This window comes from Salvia miltiorrhiza, chromosome 1, assembly GCF_028751815.1.
Source record: "Salvia miltiorrhiza cultivar Shanhuang (shh) chromosome 1, IMPLAD_Smil_shh, whole genome shotgun sequence".
In the NCBI taxonomy this organism is placed as follows: Eukaryota; Viridiplantae; Streptophyta; class Magnoliopsida; order Lamiales; family Lamiaceae; genus Salvia; species Salvia miltiorrhiza.
The window spans coordinates 68,025,025-68,047,555 of NC_080387.1; the positions used below are offsets into that span (position 1 = coordinate 68,025,025).

The 22,531-nt window shown below is 35.0% G+C and overlaps 1 protein-coding gene across 1 annotated transcript; it reads right to left on the minus strand.

Moving 5' to 3' along the window:
* Positions 1 to 2,343, minus strand: LOC131005335 (pentatricopeptide repeat-containing protein At4g01400, mitochondrial-like). Its single transcript, XM_057932251.1, has 2 exons — positions 2,175 to 2,343; positions 1 to 1,647 (listed from the first exon to the last, which is right to left on the minus strand). The coding sequence occupies exon 2, from the start codon at positions 1,579 to 1,581 to the stop codon at positions 142 to 144; it is 1,440 nt and encodes a 479-aa protein (XP_057788234.1). The 5' UTR covers positions 1,582 to 1,647; positions 2,175 to 2,343; the 3' UTR covers positions 1 to 141.
* Between the last annotated feature and the right edge of the window lie 20,188 nt (positions 2,344 to 22,531).

Below are 22,531 nucleotides of genomic sequence, written 5' to 3' on the forward strand. Positions count from 1 at the left end.
TAAGCATGCAATCACAAAATTACATAATCACATTTGAAGGATTACATGATCAAGCAAAGTCAAAATTGTTCAATCCATTATGGGACAACTCGCCTCTTACAATGATAGGGAGATTCAATCACTACATCTTAGCAAGAGCAATCAACTTACCCTTGACCTACTCTTCATCTTCCTCATCAAGTACTCCTCCAATCCAACACCAGCATCCACTATTCTAGTATCAGACTTTATCTCCACCTTCACAACCTCTTTCATGGCTTCTCCTATTGCTTCTGCATCATCTTCCTCACAGATCCTCGCTACGATTTCAGCCCAAGTCTCGGTATGTGGGACGTTCCCATGCATCAACAACTCGATCAACACTTCACAAGCATCCTCGAGTTTACCAAGTTTACAAAAGCCTTTCACAAGCATATGTACAACGGAAAGATGTGGACGAAACTCCTTGGACACCATTACCTTAATATACATCTTGGCCTCGTCGTACATGCCCTGATTGCATAAGCCCCCAACTATATTTTGATATGATAACAGATTTGGCAAGCATCCATTTGAAGACATGTCATCAAGAACCTTACAGGCATCAGCAGCACAACCTACCTTGCAATAACCCGAGATAACTGTATTATAATGGACGATATCAGGATTGCATCCCTTCACTTTCATCCGACAGAGAAGCTTGTACGCCTCCTTCAGCTTTTTTTTCCTGCACAAGCTACTCAATAGAGAGGTGTAGCTTAAAGTGTCGGGTACAAACCCTTTATTTAGCATGTCCTCCAATAAATCGACAGCTTTATTCACCTGACTCTTCCTGCACAGTGCTTGCATTAGAATCCGATATGATTCCACATCAGGAAGAACATTACGCTTAAACATGTGATTGAACAAAGTATATGCAATGCTCAAGTCGCCGTTCAGACAAAAGGCTCGCATCATTATGTTGTAGGAATTTGTGTTGGGGGAGACTCCGTATCTGTGGGCAGCCCGGAACAGGTCAAATGCAGGGCGCAGGAAGTCACTGTTAGCAACAAGAATTTCAAGGATGCAGTTGAGGTGCTTCTGACGTGGCTTAATGTTGAATTCGAGAATTGTATAGAAAGTTTTGAGAGCTTTCTCGGGTAGGTTTGCATCACCATATATCTGGATGATGTGAGTAAAGAGAGAAGGGGAAATGGAATAATCAAGGGACTTGAGGCTTGAGATGATGGCATTCATGAGAGAGAAGTGGCGAGACCGGCCGAGTTTGAGAATAAGGGTATGATAGGTAGCATAAGAATGCCGGAAGTTGGGCTGATGTGAAGCCAAGTCAAAGATTTCCTTTGCCAGGAGTGGATCTGTTTGAGAAGCTATCAACTTTCGGATTCGAGCTGGAGAGCAAATAGAAGGTTCTGTTTTCTCCTTTGGTTCATGATCCTTTTGTCTGTCTCTATACTCTTGTTCATCTTCTTGATCACGATTAACGGGTGCTGAACAGTATGAACAAGAAACTCTTGGAATATCAGCAACATTGAAGAATGAGGAGATGCTACGTGTGTTTCTTTGCAACTGCTTCATGTAATTGAGGAAAATGGCATTCGGCATTCTGCAAATATCACATAAGGAATGCTAGCTGGTTTCTATCACTAAAGTTGATTCAGAATTAGAACCCTGAAAAGTAGAAATATGAAGCAAAGTTAGATCACAAAAACAAGACAGCAATGCCAAACTTGCAAGCTTACATTCGTGATCTCATTTAATCAACTATTCCGCTTCCAATTTGTTATCTCATAGAATGTAAGGACACCAGCATATCGCATGATGCCAAACTTGCAAGAACACATTCGTAATTCATTTTAATCAATTCTAGTGTCTCTTATTTCTAATATCTATCATTTGTTTGTTTATCAATAACAAGAAATTATCCGAGCAGATTTCACATGTACTGGTAAGGGCATCTCAGCCTATAACTGCTTCAAGATTGAGGGTGAGCTAATACTAAATAGAGCAGCTGGACATGAAAACCTTCCCATCCCGAATCTAGTTCATAATCTATCCTCAATTATCACTCATGAGCGGCCCAAACAGTTCTAATTTGCACCCCAAAACTTAAAACTCTGAGCAAGATTTAATAAAAATACATCACTGAGGAGGCTAAAAAATCACAATAAACCAAATTTGTAATTAAAGATGCAGACCAGGGAGGAGGCCGAGATCTGGAGCTAGGGATCGGGCGACGCCGTCAATTGAAACCCGGACGGCGGCGGCTGAGAGAGAAGACGAGGGAGAGCATCGCCGACCGTGGCTTCACGCTGAGCGGCGCATGTGGAAGAAGTTACAGATGAAAGGTTTTTTCAAATTAATCTTAAAGGTTTTAATATTAATATTTAATTAAATACTATAAAAATCTCAATCACAAATATCATGTAGTACATTATTTCATACCTAAAAAATTAGGCCTAAACATACATACAATTTGGCTAAAGGAAAAAAAAAACAATTTTCCAAGATAACATATTATAGCACCTTCATATCACACAAGATTATTACCACTTCTTTTTCTTTTTGTTTAACTAACATTTAACAAAAATGACACCAAGAGAGAAAATGAGCACTTCTTAATTTCTATATATTTCAGTTTCCGGACAAAGTAAAATTTTATATTGGGCATAAGAAGAAATTAATACTCGAGACACATCTTGGGTGGAGCTAAACTTTCAATCTAGGGGGTCCAATTTTTTAAAATAAAAATAATTATTAAATTTAAAAAATAATAAATAAAAATTAAAATAACTTAGAAATAAATAATAATTATTAACACAATTATAAATAACTTTTAAATTATAAAAATACATTTCGTTCATACAAAACAACTTTAAAAAATGGATTTTTGCAAATAAAATCATGAAATTTGCATGATCTATTGCACAATTGTTGAAATTAATAATTAAAAATAATTATTATAATTTAATAGGAAAAAAAAAGCGGTAGTTGTTCAGAGAAAAAAATGAGAAGACACTAATATGGTAAAATAATAGAAAGAATAAAACAATAATAAAACTTGATTAAAAAAATAGAAAGAATAAAACAACAATAGGAAATAAATTAAAGTAAAAAATATCGAATGGCTCCACTTTCTACCAATTGTAGGGGATGCGATTTTGCATCCATGTCTCCTTTCTTCTAATCATACATACTCAACATATAAGAGCATCCATAATGGTGAGCCCCAAGTGGATGCAAATGATGGTCCTCACTACTATTGCATTTGCACCCACTTTTCACGATGAGAGAGCCCACCCTTGGCTCTCTAATTTTTTTTTTTTTTTATGTAAAACACGAAAATAGGGATAAAAGAGAGAGGCTTGCACCCGGAGCGCTGGGGCGCTTCAGCCCTCAGCACCGCCGGTGCGGCAACGGGAGTGGGTGCAATAAATGGGGACTCGCACTGGCTATTGAGCCCCCATTGTGGATGCTCTAACACCCAATGAATTTTTATGAGGATGCATCTATTTTGCAACTTTGCATTAGAGATTCTCTTATAAAAATATACGAATTATTTTTATTATCAATTGATCTTAATTTTTATAATTATTAATTAATTACTCTTATATTTTAATTTTTCCAAATGTACATTATAGTTTAACTATAATACATAAATATTCTTTAGAGATATACATCTCTTTTTTATAATTGAATAGATATTAATATTAGAGTTAAGGTAATATTCATCAATATTGATTATTTAAAAATGTTTAAATATTTATTTTTAAATAAATATCACTATGTGACCCCACTGTGAAAGTATAATTCGTCAAGTGACCAGCGTCGAGAGTCACTTGACGGTGTCGCATAGTATTATACATGTAATTGAAAAAAAATATGTATAAAGGTAAATATAAATAGGAATGTCAATCGAACCAATTCACGGGATTTCGGGTTAGCCCTATCGGGTTACGGGTTATTCGAGTGCGGGCTAATTGGATTGAATTTTTTTTTGGAGTTAGAAATTTATAACCATAACAAAAATTAATTTCAAACTTCATCTTTTTGACTGGCTTTAAGCAGTTTAGAGAATGATGTGCTCGAGAAATGAACAACACCATCAACAATTGGACGCAAACGAGGACGGGTAGATGAGATAGCCGACGATCCGTGAGGAGGAGAAGAAAGAGAAGGGGGAAGGGTTTGGTTGCGGGGAGAGAGAGAGAGAGAGAGATTGCGTGTTTCGATGATGAGAGATGAGTGATGAGGAAGAGAGAAGCCAATCGGGCCTTGCTTAATTTAAAAGATGAGCCCTAAATAAATTTGTAGAATTGGTCTTCTTATTGGGCTTACTTTCTCGTGATTTCATGAAACTTGTGCTTCACCTGCACAAATTGAATTACTACTTCATGACTTTTAACTAATTTTATCCATGATCATGAATTCACTGCTTCGCCATTTCCATCTCTTTTTATCTATTGCATATTTTAATATTGTAACAACCTCTATTACCAATTCTAAAATGCAAGAATCTTGAGACTACACACTTTTCATCATAGATTTATCCCACAGTCGATTTAGTTTGATTGGGCGTCAAGTCTTGAAATAAACAAGAATCTTGCAGCAAAATCAGATTTCCCTTAATTTTTGTGAGTTATAGTAAGACTAATAATACAAGTATAGGAGCAGCATTTGATGAGAATTTGTAGCTGTTTTTCCTTGTGTTATGCATATCCATCCTTGTTGCATACTATAAAACTTTGTGAACATCAATCAAGTGACCTGTTTTGACAAAATAGTATGCCAACAAATGCATCTCTCTTTGTAGCTAGCATTTTCGTCGAAAATTAAAAAGAAAGAAATGTGAAATATAAAAAAATGTGATTGAAACAATCTGAATGTAGTAGGGCCATATGGGGAAGAAACACTGGTATGTCAATTTATTCACATGACAAATTCACAGGGAAGCACAAATGTCTTCATACTTGGCCCCATGATCACAAGGCCATCAGATGAAAGAGTCGCAGTTCGTGGTGGTGGCCGTGCTCGTCTGCGATCTCTGCGTCGTGGGCCGCTACCACCATGCCGACTCTGAGGTCCTCGCCAGCTAGGGGTCATCGGGGACATGCTCGCTACTCCCGATTTCCACTTCTCCGTGCTGCTGGTGCAGCCCGTTGCCAGCCCGATTTTATTGCACTTGTGTTGGAATATAAGCTTGCGGGCGTTACAATGAAACAGAAAGCACGAGATGAGATTACAAAGGAAAAACTGTATTGAAATTACAACGCTCTGAGTATGTACTACGATCATCTACTCGGAACGTAGATCGATCATGTCTCATTTAATTCTACTAAATTAAATGTTTTCGGTACTCGAAAAATTATCAAATATTGGTTACTCACAACCAATTTCCAACAACTTGTTTGTCTTTGACTTTGATACTAACAGAGATGATAACTTTGTTCTGCCGGCCTTCTTCAACTTGTCATACAATTATATATGCGACATCAGATTCCTAATCAATCCGCACTTGTTATTTCCTTTAGGAATACGCGCGAGCCTATACTATATTCATAGTATGCGTTGCCACATTTATATTTTCTTCTCTCATGAAAATGGTCAACTGCTTCTGTAAAGAATGACGCTAGGTAGAAAGCCGGTATAAATTCTTTAAATTTATATATCATTTACCAACAAAACTGACGCAGGTATAAATTCTTTACCTGCGCAGGTATAAATATATGATATATAACACTTGATACCTGCGCAGGTATCAAGTGTTATATATCAAGTGTATTAAATTTAAAATGTTCTATTCCTTAAATTATATGTTAAAAATTTATATTTTTAATTCTGAATTTTTTTATGATAAACTTACGACGGTATATTGTGCACCTAAACAACTTTTCTATTATGTATTTGCATGTTTATCATTCCCGTGGTAAGAAATACATGCCCCCCCTCCCCCACACACACTTAGAGAGAGAGAGAGAGAGAGAGAGAGAGAGAGAGAGAGAGATGGGCTAAAATAAAAATTTATTTATATAAGGAGGGATTGATTTCATCACTACTAGGTTTGAGTTTTATAAGGAGCAAAAATTTTAATTATCGAAATTCAAACATTAATTTAGATATTTGCACTGCAATTGTCCAAATATTAAATCTCAACCGCTAGATTATGAGTATATTTATGGTGTGAATCTATTCGTGGTTTATACTTAAGAGTGGTTTAATTACAACCTAACCACCATGTCTAGTTGTGTGTGTGTAGCGTGTGCTTTTAGCGAAAACTACATTTTTTGTGAGAATCATTATAATTAATGCATCCGTTGTAAAAATTAATATCCGAAAAAAAATCCTCTGTGATTTAAACTGAGGTAATGCATTAATCTAGTAAGATAATACACCCGTCGTAGATCTTGATGATCAATGACTAAAAATAGCTCTCCGTTTTTGTTTTATATAGTGGTTCTTATTTGAACATATCTCTCTCTCTCTATATATATTATATATTTTTTCTTGTGCGTTTAATATTGGGAATTAATTTATATACTCACTCCATCTCAGTTTTTAGAATCCATTTGAGAGTGACACAAGTTTTAATAAAGTGGTTGAGGTGTTATGAGTAAAATAAGGGTCCCACCTTTTATGTGAGTATTAAAATAATTAAAGTGGAGCAAGGGCACATCTACTTTTACTAAAAATATAAATGAATACTAAAATGTGGGACGGCCAAAACAGAAAAATTGAATACTAAAAGCTAGGACGGAGTGATTATTTATTAAGATTGACTGAAACTTTGGGATTATTCTAAATTGTATTATTATCAAAATTTGAGATAGCATACTTAAACCTTTATCCAATTGAAAGATAATGAAGATAAAAATAATTAATTATGTATCTATACATTAAATATAACAGACTGAGACATGCTAAATGTAGATATCATTCGATGAATATTTACTCCAATCTGATTCCGTGTAACAATGCTAACAGCCGGCTAATTAATTATACAGTCATGCTATTTTTTTTATTTGTTTTTGATAAATTAACAATATTAAATAAAGAAATTTAAAGGCCGCGTCATAGGGGACTCGAACCTAAAACCTTTGGCCTCAGACATTAATAGCTTTAAATTCAATATATTTAAATATTTTGTTTAAAATAAAAATTACGATATCGCAATTTTATTTCATACATATTGTAATTTTTTTTTACAATTTTTTAATATTTAGGTTTTATCCAAAAACCTTTTCCCTTAATTATATTACCACCCACGTTAATAAGAATCAACTTATTACTAATACCATTAACACAAATACTCATGTGCAATTGGTTGCACCGTGCAATTGGATTCTAGAATGACATTACTTCATTCGGGAAATGACATTTGAACATTTCTAAATGACATTATTTCAACATACAAATGACACTTGAAGATCTTCAAGTGTCGATCATTTGTATGTTGAAGTAGTGTCATTCAGAAACCAGTTGCACGGGAGAGTGCATCTACCATTAATCACTTTGAGATAACTAACCAGTAACATTTAAAATATCTTATTTTATTGGTATGTGTATTTTGACGGCTTGGGACACTTAATAAAAAACGGAGGAAGTACTAGATAAATATTGATTAATGAACATTAGTTATATTTTCAAGATCAACAGATCCGATAAAAATCTAAAAGATATGATTTGATTTTTCTTAATAATCTGGTGTTTTTTTATATAAAATCATGAAATTGTTAGAACAAATTAAAGTTGAAATTTGGAACTTTACCTTCACCATGACAATCGTTTTGGATATAATCTTGAAATTATTTTCACACCACAACATAGTTTTTCAAAGAGACGCCAATTGGGTCTAACTACTCCGGCGCAGGCATCCAAATCTGAATTCCACTTAAAATTGTTAATACAAATTATACAATCATGCATATGACATTTTCTTCCATTGCACGTTGATTTGTTGCAATTTGCAGACAGTTGACTATTTCAAACTCCCCAATCAGTCACTCGTCGCGCTCACGTCATCCGCGACAAGTCGTGGCGCCACGTGATTGGATTCCGTCTCGCACGTGGCGGGATCTGCCCGATCTGCTGATCTTGAGTCAACGGGCACGATAGCATTACGTGGCGCAGGTATCAAGTGTTATATATCAAGTCAAAGCTGACGCAGGTAGAAAGACGGAAAAAACAAAGGTCGTGCATGCCGCAAAAAAGGATGATGGGGGTTTCTTTTAAGGAGGTGCTCACTGGATCCAAAGAAGGGGAGTCAGGACCTTCGGATTTGCTTCAGTTTAAAACTTCGGATGAGGAAACACGATGGCTAGATGGAGCTTTCACGGGTTTCATCAAAAATGAGTTCTTGTGGGAAGAGATTAATGAGGAAATCAATAGTGAAAGTGCTGGCAAACTGAAAGTGACGACGATGGGAGGAAATTTGGTGTTGATTCGTAGTGTCTGCGACGCGCCAACAGAAAAAGTTTTAACGGAGATGGATGAATGGAGTGAGTTCTGGTTTCAATGGAAGAGGAAATGGAACGTTGTGGATGTGTTTCAACAACGAGTTGTGTGGACGAGGTGGGCCGGGATTCCACTACATGCATGGAATCCTCGTTTCTTTGAGTTGGCAACTGCAAAGTTCGGTCGGGTGTTGAAGATGCATGAGAAGACGAAAGAAAAAGAAAAATTGGATGTTGCTTTGATTCAAATATCCACGGGCCTTAGATCCATTGATCAAGTGACGGAGTGTTGTATTAATGGAGCAAGGTTCACGTTTCGCATTGAGGAAATTCACGAGAATCCTTTCACTTCCATGATCGGAGAGTCGGAGCTCGAGGATTCGGGGTCGGATTCGGGATGGACGAGCGGGGATGATTCCATGGATCCGGCATCTGCAACCTTCGGAGATCGGAACGAGAGCGGTGAAAGGGATGGTGATGTTTCGGTTCTCCAAGAAATCATCGTTCCGTCTCCTTTGTTCCAAACCGTTGAAGACACGTTTGTTGAGGAAACTAATTTTGAGGGGGCGGTGAAGGGAGGATCGAAAATGCTTTTAAATTTGGTTGAGGTCGAAGGTGAGACTCAGCCATTCGTTAAGGATGGGCAGATGGACTGCCACGCTTTTCAAAGTCCAAATCAGATTTTGGAGGAACAGAATTGGACCGACTTTCAGAATGTACAGGAAAAAAGTCCAACTGGTGGCTTTACTGGTGTTTCTCTTGATGGGCCACGAAGAAGCGTTTATGAGGGAGGTCCTACTTTAATGTCGACCCAAGCGCAAGGAGAGAATAGATGCCCTATTCCGGAAAGGGAAGAAGCCGATTCAGTTGTGTACAGTGATTGTCAAGGTGCCAAAAATGTGGTGGAGGACAAGGCGTGGAATGAGGAAGGGCAAAGGATCGAAGTCAACGAGCTTCAGATATTAAGCTCTGAGGAACAAAGTCGTTCAAAGCAAAGCAAAAGGTATTCAAAGCAAAGCAAAAGGTTTGGTGAACAAAATTCAAAAGGAAAAAAAGGGAGAGAAAAGAAAAAGAATAGAGCCAGGGAGAAAGAGAAATGGGAACACTTCATTTCAGATTTAGAGCCAATTGATGGAAGGGGGGAGGAAGTGGCAGAGCAGGAAAGACAGGGGGAGAACGAAGAAGGGCATGAGACGACAGTTGGGGAGCAAATTTCAGGTCAGCAGATCTGGGATTTTGGAAAGAAGATCGGGCTTTCAAGTCAAATTCCAGACGAAGATGTTGCTCGACAGATTGAGGCGCAAGGTAATTTTCTTTCTTGCGTAAATGCTAGGAGTATTTTGAGGAATGTTTAATGAATTTGTTATCTTATAACATTCGGGGCTTGGGGAGTGTTGCGAAGCAGAGAGATGTTACTGATTTGGTGAAAGGGCAGAAGATCGATTTTTGTTGCTTGCAGGAGACAAAGATGGAGGTGTTCAGGGATTTGTTTTGTAAATCTTGGTGGGGGTCTAATTATACAGACAGAGCGATTAGGAATTCGGAGGGAAGGGCAGGAGGAATTGTATGCTTGTGGAATAGGGAGGTTTTCGAAGCTTCTAGTACGTGGGATTTACCGGGGGCGGTGGTGGTGAATGGTAGGTACAAGGAGGGTGATATTTTATGTTGCATCATCAACGTGTACGCACCAGTCGGCACAGGGGATAAGCGGATCTTGTGGGATGTCTTAAGCTCAATTGTGGAACAAAATACGGATAGGAGTGTATGTATCTTGGGCGACTTTAACTCAGTTAGGAGGAGGGATGAACGTGTGGGCAGTGGGGAGACGTTTTGCGCGGCTGATGCAAGAAGTTTTGAAGAATTTATTCAGGGGAACGATTTGGAGGAAATTAAAACTCAAGGCCGGAAGTTTACTTGGCACAAACCAAATGGAAAGTGCAAGAGTAAGATTGATCGCTTCCTCGTTAATGAGAATTGGCTGGCTGCTTGGGAACGGACGTCGGCACGAGGACTTCAACGTTCAATTTCGGATCACTGTCCGATTATTCTCACTACAAGATCGGAGGATTGGGGACCAAGACCTTTTCGGTTCCTCAATGCATGGGTGAATCATTCGGAGTTCGAGGAGATGGTCAAGCAGGTTTGGACAGGGACTAAGGTGGGGGGATGGAGATTTTTTGAGGTTAAGGAGAAACTAAAGAAACTAAAAGAGGCCTTGAAGGTGTGGAATCGGACATCTTTCGGTGAGATTGATCACAAAATTAAAGAACTTCAGAAGGAACTTCAAGAGAAAGATAAGGTGGACGAACAGAGAGGTCTTCAAGAATCAGAGGTGATTAAGAGAAATGAGATTCAAGCCCTGCTCTCCCTTCAACTGAAGAATAAACAGATGATGCTGCAACAGAAAGCCAAAATCAAATGGCTCAAAGAGGGAGACATTAATTCGGGTTTTTTCCATAGGGCAATTCGTGGGAGACGTGTTAAAAACGAGATTGGCGGAATGCTCTTTGATAACTCGTGGATATCTAAACCGGAAGAGGTTAAAGCAAGAGTGAGAAATCATTTTGAAGCTTTTTTCAAAAGGAATGAACGACTGATGCCCGATTTCCCCCTGGACTTCATGAGGAGGAAAATTTCAAATGACGAGAGGCAGTGGCTGATCAGGGATTTTGATCTGGACGAGATTAAAGAAGCAGTTTGGAGCTGTAGTGGAGACAAGAGTCCGGGACCCGATGGATTTAACTTCACATTCTGGAGAGCGGCGTGGCACGTGGTTAAAGAGGACTTACTCCAGGTTTTGAAGGAATTTCATGAAAGCGGCAAAATACCGAAAGGTGGTAACGCCTCTTTTATTGTTTTGATTCCGAAGAAAGAAGGGGCTGGGTCGCTCGATGATTTTCGCCCAATTTCTCTTATCACTAGCTTGTTCAAAATTGTGGCTAAAATCCTGGCTGAGAGATTGAAGAGGGTTATGGGGTCGATCATTTCCGATAATCAAAGTGCTTTTGTCAAGGGTAGCTTCATCCTAGATGGGGTGGTTATCCTGAATGAAGCTATTTTTGAGGCAAAAAAGAAGAGAGTGGGCCGTATTTTCTTCAAGATTGACTTCGCAAAAGCATACGACTCTGTGCAATGGGATTTCTTGGATATGCTTCTAGATCGACTTAACTTTGACGGAGTTTGGAGGAAGTGGATTAAAGGGTGTCTGGAATCTGGAATGGCAAGTGTATTGGTGAACGGGTCATCGACGGGAGAATTCAAAATGGAGAGAGGTTTGAGACAGGGTGACCCATTGTCACCTTTCCTGTTCCTTATCGTGGCGGAAGGCCTTAACGAGTTCATTGAAAGAGCAACGGAGAGGCAGTTCCTGGTCCCGGCGAAGATTGGCAAGGATAAAGTGCCCATTTCACATCTACAGTACGCGGACGATACTATCTTCTTGTTGGAGGCAGATGACAAGAATATGGAGAGCGTAAAAAAACTCCTGATTCTCTTTCAGTTCGCCTCGGGTTTAGCTGTAAATTTCGACAAAAGTTGTCTTCTGACAGTGGGAGTGGATGAGGCAGTTGAGAGGAGATGGGCATCGCTCCTCATGTGCAAGATCGGTTCCTTTCCGTGCAACTACTTGGGTACTAAAGTGGGGGGGCGCAGCAATGGTGTTGGAGATTGGAAGTTTTTGATTGAAAAAGTTTCAAACAAAGTGGCAAGCTGGAAGAAGAGACACCTTTCATTGGCAGGGCGAATTACTCTAGTCAAGTCGGTGTTGCAATCCATCCCGGTATATCAATTATCCCTCGCTTTCATACCTAAAGCGGTGATTAAGGAACTTAATTCACTGTTCACCAAATTTTTGTGGGGAGGAGGCACACAGATGGGGGGTATCACTTGGTTCAAGTGGAATGCCTTGTGCCTAAACAAGGATTCAGGAGGTCTGGGGTTTCGGAATATCGATTGGTTTAATCAGGTCCTGTTAAGTAAGTGGCTCTGGAGATTTTTAGGGGAGGGGAAAGCTCTGTGGGTAAGGGTGATCAAATCGATTTATGGGGGGCTAGTGTGGGGGGAAGGGGGTGAATGTTCGGTGGCGGGAAGAGGTGGACAGAAAGGGTGGTGGCAGAAAATTGTGGATAAGGTAGGAGGAAGGAGAGATCGGTGGTTCATCAATAATTTGAGGCGAAGAATTGGGGATGGGCTTGATACCAGCTTTTGGGAGGATGTGTGGGCGGTTGACAAACCCCTTAAGTTTGTGTTTCCGAGACTGTATAATTTGAGCCTGAACAAGAAAAGGCTGGTTGGTGAAAGTGGATTTTGGGAAGGAGGGTCGTGGGTGTGGAGGGTGGAGTGGAGGAGGGAGTTAAGGGAGAGGGAGAAAGGGTTTGCGGAGGATCTCCAGTTGGTTATAGCTGATTTTGTTCCTTGTGTAGATGTAATAGACGGATGGAACTGGAAGGCGACACCAGATGGATGCTTCACAATCAAGTCGGCATATGAAATTGTGGCAAAAACAAGAGAGGAGCAACAAGTTTTACCTTTGGAGATGGCAAAGGTTTGGAAGGCCCCAACACCAAATAAAGCCAAGGTGACGGCATGGAGATGTCTTAGAAACAGATTGGCAACATGTGATAATCTGAGTAGAAGAAATGTCCAGATCAGCGTGGAGGAGAGATGGTGCAATGCCTGTGTTTCTAGTGAGGAAACGACGGAACACCTGTTCCTCTATTGTCCTAAAGCAGCGGCGGTGTGGGACCAGATCTTTCAATGGCTTGACATCAAAACGGCAAATCCGAGAGGTATTTTTCAACACTTCATTTCTTTCATTGCGGCTGGAAAAAAGAAGAGAGAAAGAAGACTGCTTAAAGCTTTGTGGGTGGGAACAGTGTGGTTGCTCTGGGAAAGCAGGAATGATAGTCGTTTCCGGGACAAGGCTTGGGATATTGATAGACTTGTTTTACAGATTAAGGGGAGACTTTGGAGTTGGAACGAGGCCTACAAAATCGTGGAGTTAGGAATTACTTTTACTTCTTGGTGTTCCAAAGACTTCAAACTTGTTTTGTTGTTTTGATTGGCATTCCTGATGCCTTGATCCCTTTTCTTTTAATAAAATTTTTACTTTACTGATCAAAAAAAAAAAAAAAAATATAGTATAGTATGTAACATCATTTATCTTTTGCATTGGTAAACCGCAAACACTAACGAGTGTCACCGTTATACAATTAAATATCAAATTATAATTACAGATAATACTGTACCCCATTTTGCGATCAAGATTTGTAGCTTACTCCTTCCAATTACTAATTCTCAATTTCCGCTGGTAGGTACTCCCTCCGTCCCACGAATCTTGACACGTTTTTCTTTTTGGGCCGTCCCACGAGTCTTGACACGTTTCCTTTTTGGGTAATAATTATTACATTCTCTCTCCTACTTTATCACCTTTATTATATTCCCTCTCCTACTTTATCACTTTTATTACATTCTCTCTCCTACTTTATCAATTTTATACTTTATTAATTACACACTTAAAACACTAATCTACAACTCCTTAATTCTCGTGCCGAACCCAAACGTGTCAAGACTCGCGGGACGGAGGGAGTAAGATATAGTAATTTTTTATTCAAACAAGCCTTATCAATATTTTATACTTAAATAATTTAAAGTAGTAATTGTAATCAAAATATTGACTTCTGGAAGTGGGATGGACCACGAATGCTACTATTATTTCCAAATAATAAACTTCAATCAATATTATAACTAATTAGTCCCAACCTCCCAACTCATGTCAATTTGTCATTACATTTTCAGATGCTCGTGATTTGATATGTCCATTGAAAAATTGAATTTATGCATGGATCAACAGTTTTCTTTTCATAGTATTTGTCTTTTTCGTAATAATTGTACCATTTAATTAAATGATTTCCCCATTTCTTTTGTCTTTTAAGATATTTCTAAATATATATAATAAATTATGTTCGTTTATTTTTTCGTGGAATGATTTTTAATTATAGCGACTGTTCGCATATTATATATCTAACATATAACAAGAGCATTTATTTTCAGAAAAAAGCGGATACATCGTCAATTGTCATACTACTTTAATTTCTCTCAACAAAAATTAAATAACACTCAGAAGCATATATAATAAAAATTATCAATATTATTTTTTCTTCAATAAAAAACGGAACTAGATATGAAACTCAATACTTTTCATTTTTCCTGACTTAATCCTAGGTGAAAGTCGAAATTAATTAAGCGTGATCGAATTTCTAATGTAGTTTATTTCGGAAAATTTCCTAACATGGATTAAAAATTTTAATTTACGTATATTTCTTGTATTTGTAAATAATTAACTCTAATAATAATGAATTATATAAACAGAATTGGTCTTAATTCAATAAAAGAACCATTATACACGAGGCCATGAATCTATACTCTATTCCAAATTTGGCCGACTTACTTTAAATTTATAATCATTATAATGACTTTTTGAGTGGGATATTTTATGATATTTTGAAGCACTTTAATATGTTTTAATTGAGCTCATCGAATATAGTATATTGTTTATTTTATGTGATTTTGTTTCTTATGAATATCGTCTATTCAGTAGTTAAGTATTGATTAGCAAAATCATCGGTTCTCACATGACTAGGAATTAATTAAATATTATATTTATTTAATTATTTATTCATTTACTTTTCAGAATCTGATTATAAGTACTGTTGTTTTTCTGGATCACATTATAGGTAATATTGAGACAGTATTTTATTGTTACCATATTTAACCTTTTTACAGTTATATATATATCTGCATGGAAGAAAACACACACACGCCAATAAAAAAAAAATATGTACATGTGTTGGTCTGATTAATATCAATATCTTATAAGGTTTTGGGTGAATTAATATCTAATTATGGTCTTGGGTTTGAATCCATCGTCCTAGGATGCTTAAATTTCTTTATTTATTTATTTATGTAATTTATTAAAAAAAAAAAAGAAGATGAAGAAGAAAAACTGGGGTGTAGATCAAGGGTTTTCTATTGATGACTCTTTTAAGCAACCATGATAAACATAACACAATACTACAAGAAAATTGTTAATATATTTCACGTATTCCACTAAAATGTGCGGAATACTATAATTGATCACTTATTTTCAAAATTAAGCAACGTGTGGATATCATAACTATAAGACACGTAGAGGATTATGTTCCAATTTAATGATTATTTATATAATTAAGTGGGAGAAAACCAGTAAGATGTGGCAATTTTATCTTTGATTAATTTAATATAATTAATTAACACACCTACCTTAAGAAAAAAAATGTGTATAGTACACCTAATGTCGGCTTAAAAAGTTTCATACTAACTTTATTTAACAATCGCAGGTGCGTGACACGTATCTTGTAGCTCTAATATAATACTATACATCTACTATAAATTACGGATTTATTTATAATTAGTAAAAAGTAATGAAAGGTAGTAAACATGTCTGAGAATTATCACACACTTTTCCTCTCCAGCAGGCAACCCCTAGATTTTATGACGTTCTCTTTTTTATCTTTTTTTTTTTTGTCGTAGAATTTCTGACATCTAATTGTTAATTAAAATGATTAAGTGTATGTTGGCATTGACAAGCAAGTTAGTAAGATCAACTGTAGTTTTCTTCTAATTAGTATACAATAAACCATACTACTATGATATGATATTTTAGAAAGAGCTGATTTTGGGTACAATCCGGGTGTACCGTACACTTGGGTTGATCGGTACCTAAATCCTGACCTATATCCTTATTTAAATTCGCATCCTGACTCAAATTGTGTAAATGACACTACTCGGTTATACAAATGACACTACCTATAATTGACATTATTTTGTTATACATATAACACTGCGTATAAATGACACTATAATATTGTAAATGATATTGTATATAATTGACACTATTCAAGAATATAAATGATACTTCCTGTAATTGACACTATAAAATTGTAAATGACAGTATAATATTTAAGAAATGTAAATAATACTTCGTGTATGGTACACCGTATACAGGAGATTTTGTGTTTAAGAAATTGTTCATTTAAGCAATTTACCAATATTTTTTTTGGAAGGGAGGATGTCCGGAAGTTAACTAATTAACTATACATGTTTGTTAATATTTCGCGTATATATATATTTTTTTCCCATGTGGACCCGGGACCCCTAAATTCCTTTCTCTTTTAATTACGTTTTGATACCTAATTTTGGAGAAATTAAATTCATTTCAGTTTGATATCCAACCGCTCACCTAAACTATTTACAATTTGATATCCAATTTTTGAACTTTTAACATGTTGCCCGACGTTTGAGTTTTGGTATGAGGAAGTGACGTGGATTGCCCGACATATAACATTCAATTAAAATAACAAATTGATGTTAAAGTTTTTTAATCCACACCAAACGAAGACAATGTTATTTTCTTAATTTGTTTTTAAAAATAAACAAGGATGAATGTGCACTTACAATAGGGTATACTAGCGACTTGAGCTATCAAAGAGGTCGGGCCATAGTAAGCCCATCGGGCCACAGAATAAACCGGGTTGGGCTGCTCTGACTTGAAATATTTTTTCTACTTTAAAAATACTAGCCCAGCCTGAATGGGCTTTCCCCGACCGTTGGAAAATCGCGATTGCGCTGCTGGGCTGTGGATTTGGTCTCGTAATTTTGGGTATTTATAATAACAAATCCGTAATCCATAGTACATCGAAAAAGCAACTTTCAATTTATATTAATTTCCAATCAATTTTAAAATTAAGCGGTAAATTTATAAGTATACTTATAATAAAATTAAAATTTTATTTGTAAATTACATTTTTTTTCTTTTTTTTTTCTTTTCTCTATCTCCTTATTTTTATGTTTTTATTTCTTTTCTAAAATTGTGAAATTCAACTAATTATCGAATATTTGATATGTATATCAAATATTTATTTTTATTATATTTATAAACTTTTATATGATAATTAAATTAGTATGAATTATATATATAAAGAAATATAAAAATGCATGTCAAATAAAGAGTACTTGCATGGACTCATAATCATTGAACTTTGGACTCCTTTGTTATAATTTCGAGAAGACAACGAGCTAGGAACATGAAAAAATCAGGGTTATTAGCCTATAAATACACGAACTTTTTATATTTTTTGAAATTTAATATAACTTTTATTTTTAGCCCACAAATACATGAACTTAGCATTTTTTCTGATTTTTGACATCGATAAGAAAAAAATCTAATTTACTATTAACGTGAAGGCCGGTATACCATGTCATTCACTCTCCAATCAAAATAATGAATCAAACTACTCTATTCAAGCGCATATTTCGTAGTCCACGTCATGTATTCCGGTCTCCACCTCAACAATAAATAGAGTTTTCTCATGTCGATGTCAAAAATCAGAAAAAATGCTAAGTTCCTGCATTTGTGGGCTAAAAATAAAAGTTATGTTAAATTTCAGAAAATATAAAAAATTTAAGTATTTATAGGCTAATAACCCAAAAAATTATAAAGCTTACAGCGGAATAAATGATTTCTTCTTTTTTGTATTTTTTTGGATGAAAGATATAATGTGTTTATATTTGATTTTTTTTAGATTTATAGACTACCTTCTAAACTTAATGCTAATTGCTAATGACACATTAACGAAGATCCCTTAGCCCGTACTTCGTTAAAACCTTTCTGAAGATAATTTAATGGAAAAAACACCAGTCAGGAAAAAAATAGTATTTTGCCTAAATAGTAGTGTTAAAATATTATCAATCCTCGAGTTTGCTCGGCGTCTTTGTATCTTAAGTCTAATTTTATCAAGGTCTGACTTTTTGATTACTTTTTTTTTTTCTTCATACGCATCGTAGCTCTACCAAAGTATATTACTCAATTTTGTTGAACCTGAATTTATAGTTGCTTCAGAATTACCGATCGTGATTTTAAACCAGCAGCAATATTAAAAAAAAAAAACGAATATATTTGGGCCTTACCTTAGATAGGGCTTAGTGTATCTTAATTATTTAGGTTTTCCTTACAGAAATCACTAATTTCATCCTCATCATTGTGTGACACTTGTATCATGCCTAGAGATTTGTATTCCACTCAAAGATGGAGGCAAATTCTTGAAATAATATGCCGGTCGTCGAGATATTTTTTAACTAGTATATTTATATTATATTTTATACTCCATCTGTTCCATAAAAATAAGCATAGTAAGGAACGACATAAATTTTAAGAATATCCTGTAAAGTGTAGTGTGAGTGAAGAAATGATCCTACATTGATTGTGATGTTTAGTGGAAAAATTATTAATATAAATGAGAAGTACATATATATTTCTATGGGACAAACGAAAAAGGAAAAATTTGCATGTTTTTATGGCACAAAGGGAATATATTTTTATTCTTTTATATATATAAATATAATTTTATTTATCTAAACTTGTTTTTATATAGAAATATATAATTTTGGCTGCCCACAATAATTAATTAATAAATTCATAGTTCCGTCACTGATCCAAGATTAAATTAAATTAATTATAACAATATTTATTATAAAATAAAAATATTAAGATATAATAATCAATCATTAATTTAAAAAAATGAAATTCGACTCTTAAAATTAATTATATATCGTAATTAGTTATCTATAATAATTTCTAATTAATAGTTATTGAATTAACTAAAATACAAAATATGTAAATTAATGATTAAGATTTTGAAAATAAAATGCAAATGAGATATTAAAATATGGTACAGGATTGGGTTTCAAAAAATAAAAAGAAAAATATGGTACAGGGATCCCTAATGCTTCCACAGAAAACACGATGGAAAAGAAGCGTCGGGAGATTATTTTTTCATAATAATAGAGCAGATTAAGTGACATTTAATAATTTATTACTCCTATATCAGGTACACGTGACTTGATAGATGCCACTCATACGCAGCCTTGAAATTGTATGAAAACTTATCTCATGCATGGGCTAAAAATACATACGAAAACTTATCTCAAACATGGGCTAAAAATGAACCCTTCTAATGATATGATTTATTTAAGTATGGGCTCTGTCAACAAAAACATGTCAGATATATGTATATTGTATATCTTCCGTTAAACGTGTTTCGTAATTCATGTATAGCTAGTTCGTAAAATAAGAACATCCCCTTCCTCAAAAAAAAAAAAAAAAGGAACATCCACGATAGTCTATTTTGGTACATCCCTAAAAAATAGTCGTACTTTATCTATGTATACTAATCCACGACATATTATTTTTAATATATCAACTTATTTAATCATTCTACGATATTGTGTACCTCTTTCTCCACTCATTTTCACTTAATTAATCATTATTAACACTATTTTTGAAATTGGACAATTTCTCCATTCATAATGCATTCAACAATTTTTATTAAAATTCATATTGTTATCTTTTAAGATTATTTTTTGGGAAAGAAAATAGTATAAAATACATTATCACAACAATTCATTATCGTGACATAATATTCGTATAAAAAAGATATTAGTATTATATATATAAAAACGGTAACTTGTACCACTATTAACATAAAATAAAATATAGCAACACAAACTAAAACATATAAATAATATTCACTTTTTAATTTTTTTTTCACTTAAAAAAAACTTGACATTCAAGCTTTTAATGAAAATATGATTAAAAATAATTAAAAAAGAAAAAGTATAATCATCTACAATTAGGCTCCCCCAAACCTACCACCTTCCTTCTCTTAGATCGAAGAGATCGAATTCTCCGCCGGCCTCCACCTTCCCGCCACGCCTCGCCACATTGGTATGCCTCGCTTCGTCGCTATCGTGTCTCGTCATGAATTTATTGTACATCTTCACAATCCAAAAATTAAAAATAGTGCCTAATTAAATTTTAAAATAAACATATCACACTTTATCCCTAGCTTTATCGGTTTATCCCTAACTGCGTATCAAACTTGTCCTTAATCTACAATTAATCAACTGGGCATATTTGGTATGTGTACGTCAATGTTAAGCATGCACCAAACAACAAAGAAAATTAGCAAACAGCAGCATCAAGCTAGGCAGAGAAAAACGGGTTAGACATTAAAATAGAAAGACACAGCCTGAAAGCAAATGATCATAGTCACTAAGCCCTGCCGCAGAGGAAGATTTCCCAGATGTATACACGGACCTTGCTACACTAGGCCTGCCGTATACCTAAAAGTTAGACGAAACTTAGAGATGGGCGTTTACTTAATTTGCATGATTGAGTATTTTTATCCTCGAAATTAATTAAGAGTTTTTCAGTTTCACTCTTTCAATGGGATAAGAATAAAGTAAAACCAACTTAAATAATTGAAATAATGAATAACTTTGGGATATCATAAAGTTTTAACCCATCAAAGTAAATATGAAATTAGCCTTGTTTTTTATCTATCAAAACTAATCCACTATAATAAATGCAATCTAAGTTGATGCCTTCATGTAATCATGTGTAAATTTATGGATACCACACATAAGCATTAGCAGATTGCCCGCTTTATATCTTGGTGACCAAAAATAGTTGGCGCAATGCTATCAACTAGCTAAATTGTTGAAGAAGAGACAAGAGTATTCATTGTAGATGACCAGTCAAATGATAATAATGATTTGAGAAAATTACTGTGGATTGCTTACTAACATCTTCATCGATATCTTTCTATTTTGTAATATTTACGATCAGGGCGAAAATTTCACTTGAGTTTGAATTTTCTGAAGATCATATAACAAAAATTTTCCGTGCATTAAAAATAATTTATTCATAAATTTATATTGACTTATTCATTATTTTTATTTTTCACAAAAATATATAGTTATATATATACTGGCACTGAACATATGAACAACCGTTCAGGCGTTCAATTTTTAGTTAGACACGAGCATTAATGTTCTTCCGAGGAAGAGCTTAATTCTTTGAAACTTCACCGGTCATTCTTAGCAATTCTAGAACAAATCAGATCTTAACTTAACTGTGAGCATAATTAATTATTAGGCCCTGTTAAACTATACTCCCTCCGTGTTTTTTTAAATGTCCTATTTTACTATTTTCCTTGTTTCTTAATAAGTGTCCCATTTCAAAATTTAAGAGTATAATTATGACATTCTTCCTATTTTATCCTTATTTAATACTTGTATGAATATAATAATTAGTTGTACATATACATTTATTATGATAATTACTAAAGTTACAAATGTAAATATCTTATTTTATTAGTATGTGTATTTTGACGGCTTGGGACACTTAAAAAAAATGGAGGGAGTAAATGGAAGAGCATAAGATGAGCTGAGATTTAGCTAAAGGAAGATAAAGACTTCCACAGTTCTTATTGATAAATTTATAGATGTGTTACAACCGTGAGTCCATAATACAAGCTATCATGCACTTGCATGCATATTATAATTACACTTGAGCCATTAATTATTTTCAATTAAACATTTCTCAAACTCGAACCCATTAAACATTTGCGGGTTTATAAATTTATACAAACAGTGAACTTTCTCTAAATCTGTGTTAAGAAAAAGGTCTAGGATTGAATTCTCACGGTCTTCTTATCCTAATTCAAAAACATAACCGACATTATTCACTATAGAAAATAAAGCTATAAGAATTTATTGACAACTTACCTCTTCAAAATGGAAAATCAAACTATTTTTTTTCATATATGGTTTCATTTTTTTACTCTGCACCCCTCATATATATTTTCGTTAAAAAAAAATCCTGTATACACTTTTAATTAAATACTAAGTACTATTTACTTTTTAACATTCCCCCCTTCAAACCCTCTCAAGAAAAGAAAGAAGAAGAAAAAAAAATCCCTTCAATAACTAACTAAGAAACAAGTCACAAGTGGAACATGTGTAACGCCCCAATTCCTTGACTATCAAAATTTAAACTAATTTAAAATCAACTTGCTAAAACTAAATTAGTAACATGAAAAAAAAACAATAAATTAAAACTTAACAAGTTCAACTTAAATTTCTATGGAAATACTAAATCTCTAGTCATTCTCGACTTCCATGACCACCTCAACTCCATAACTGCAAAACTGAGAAGATAAGGGGTG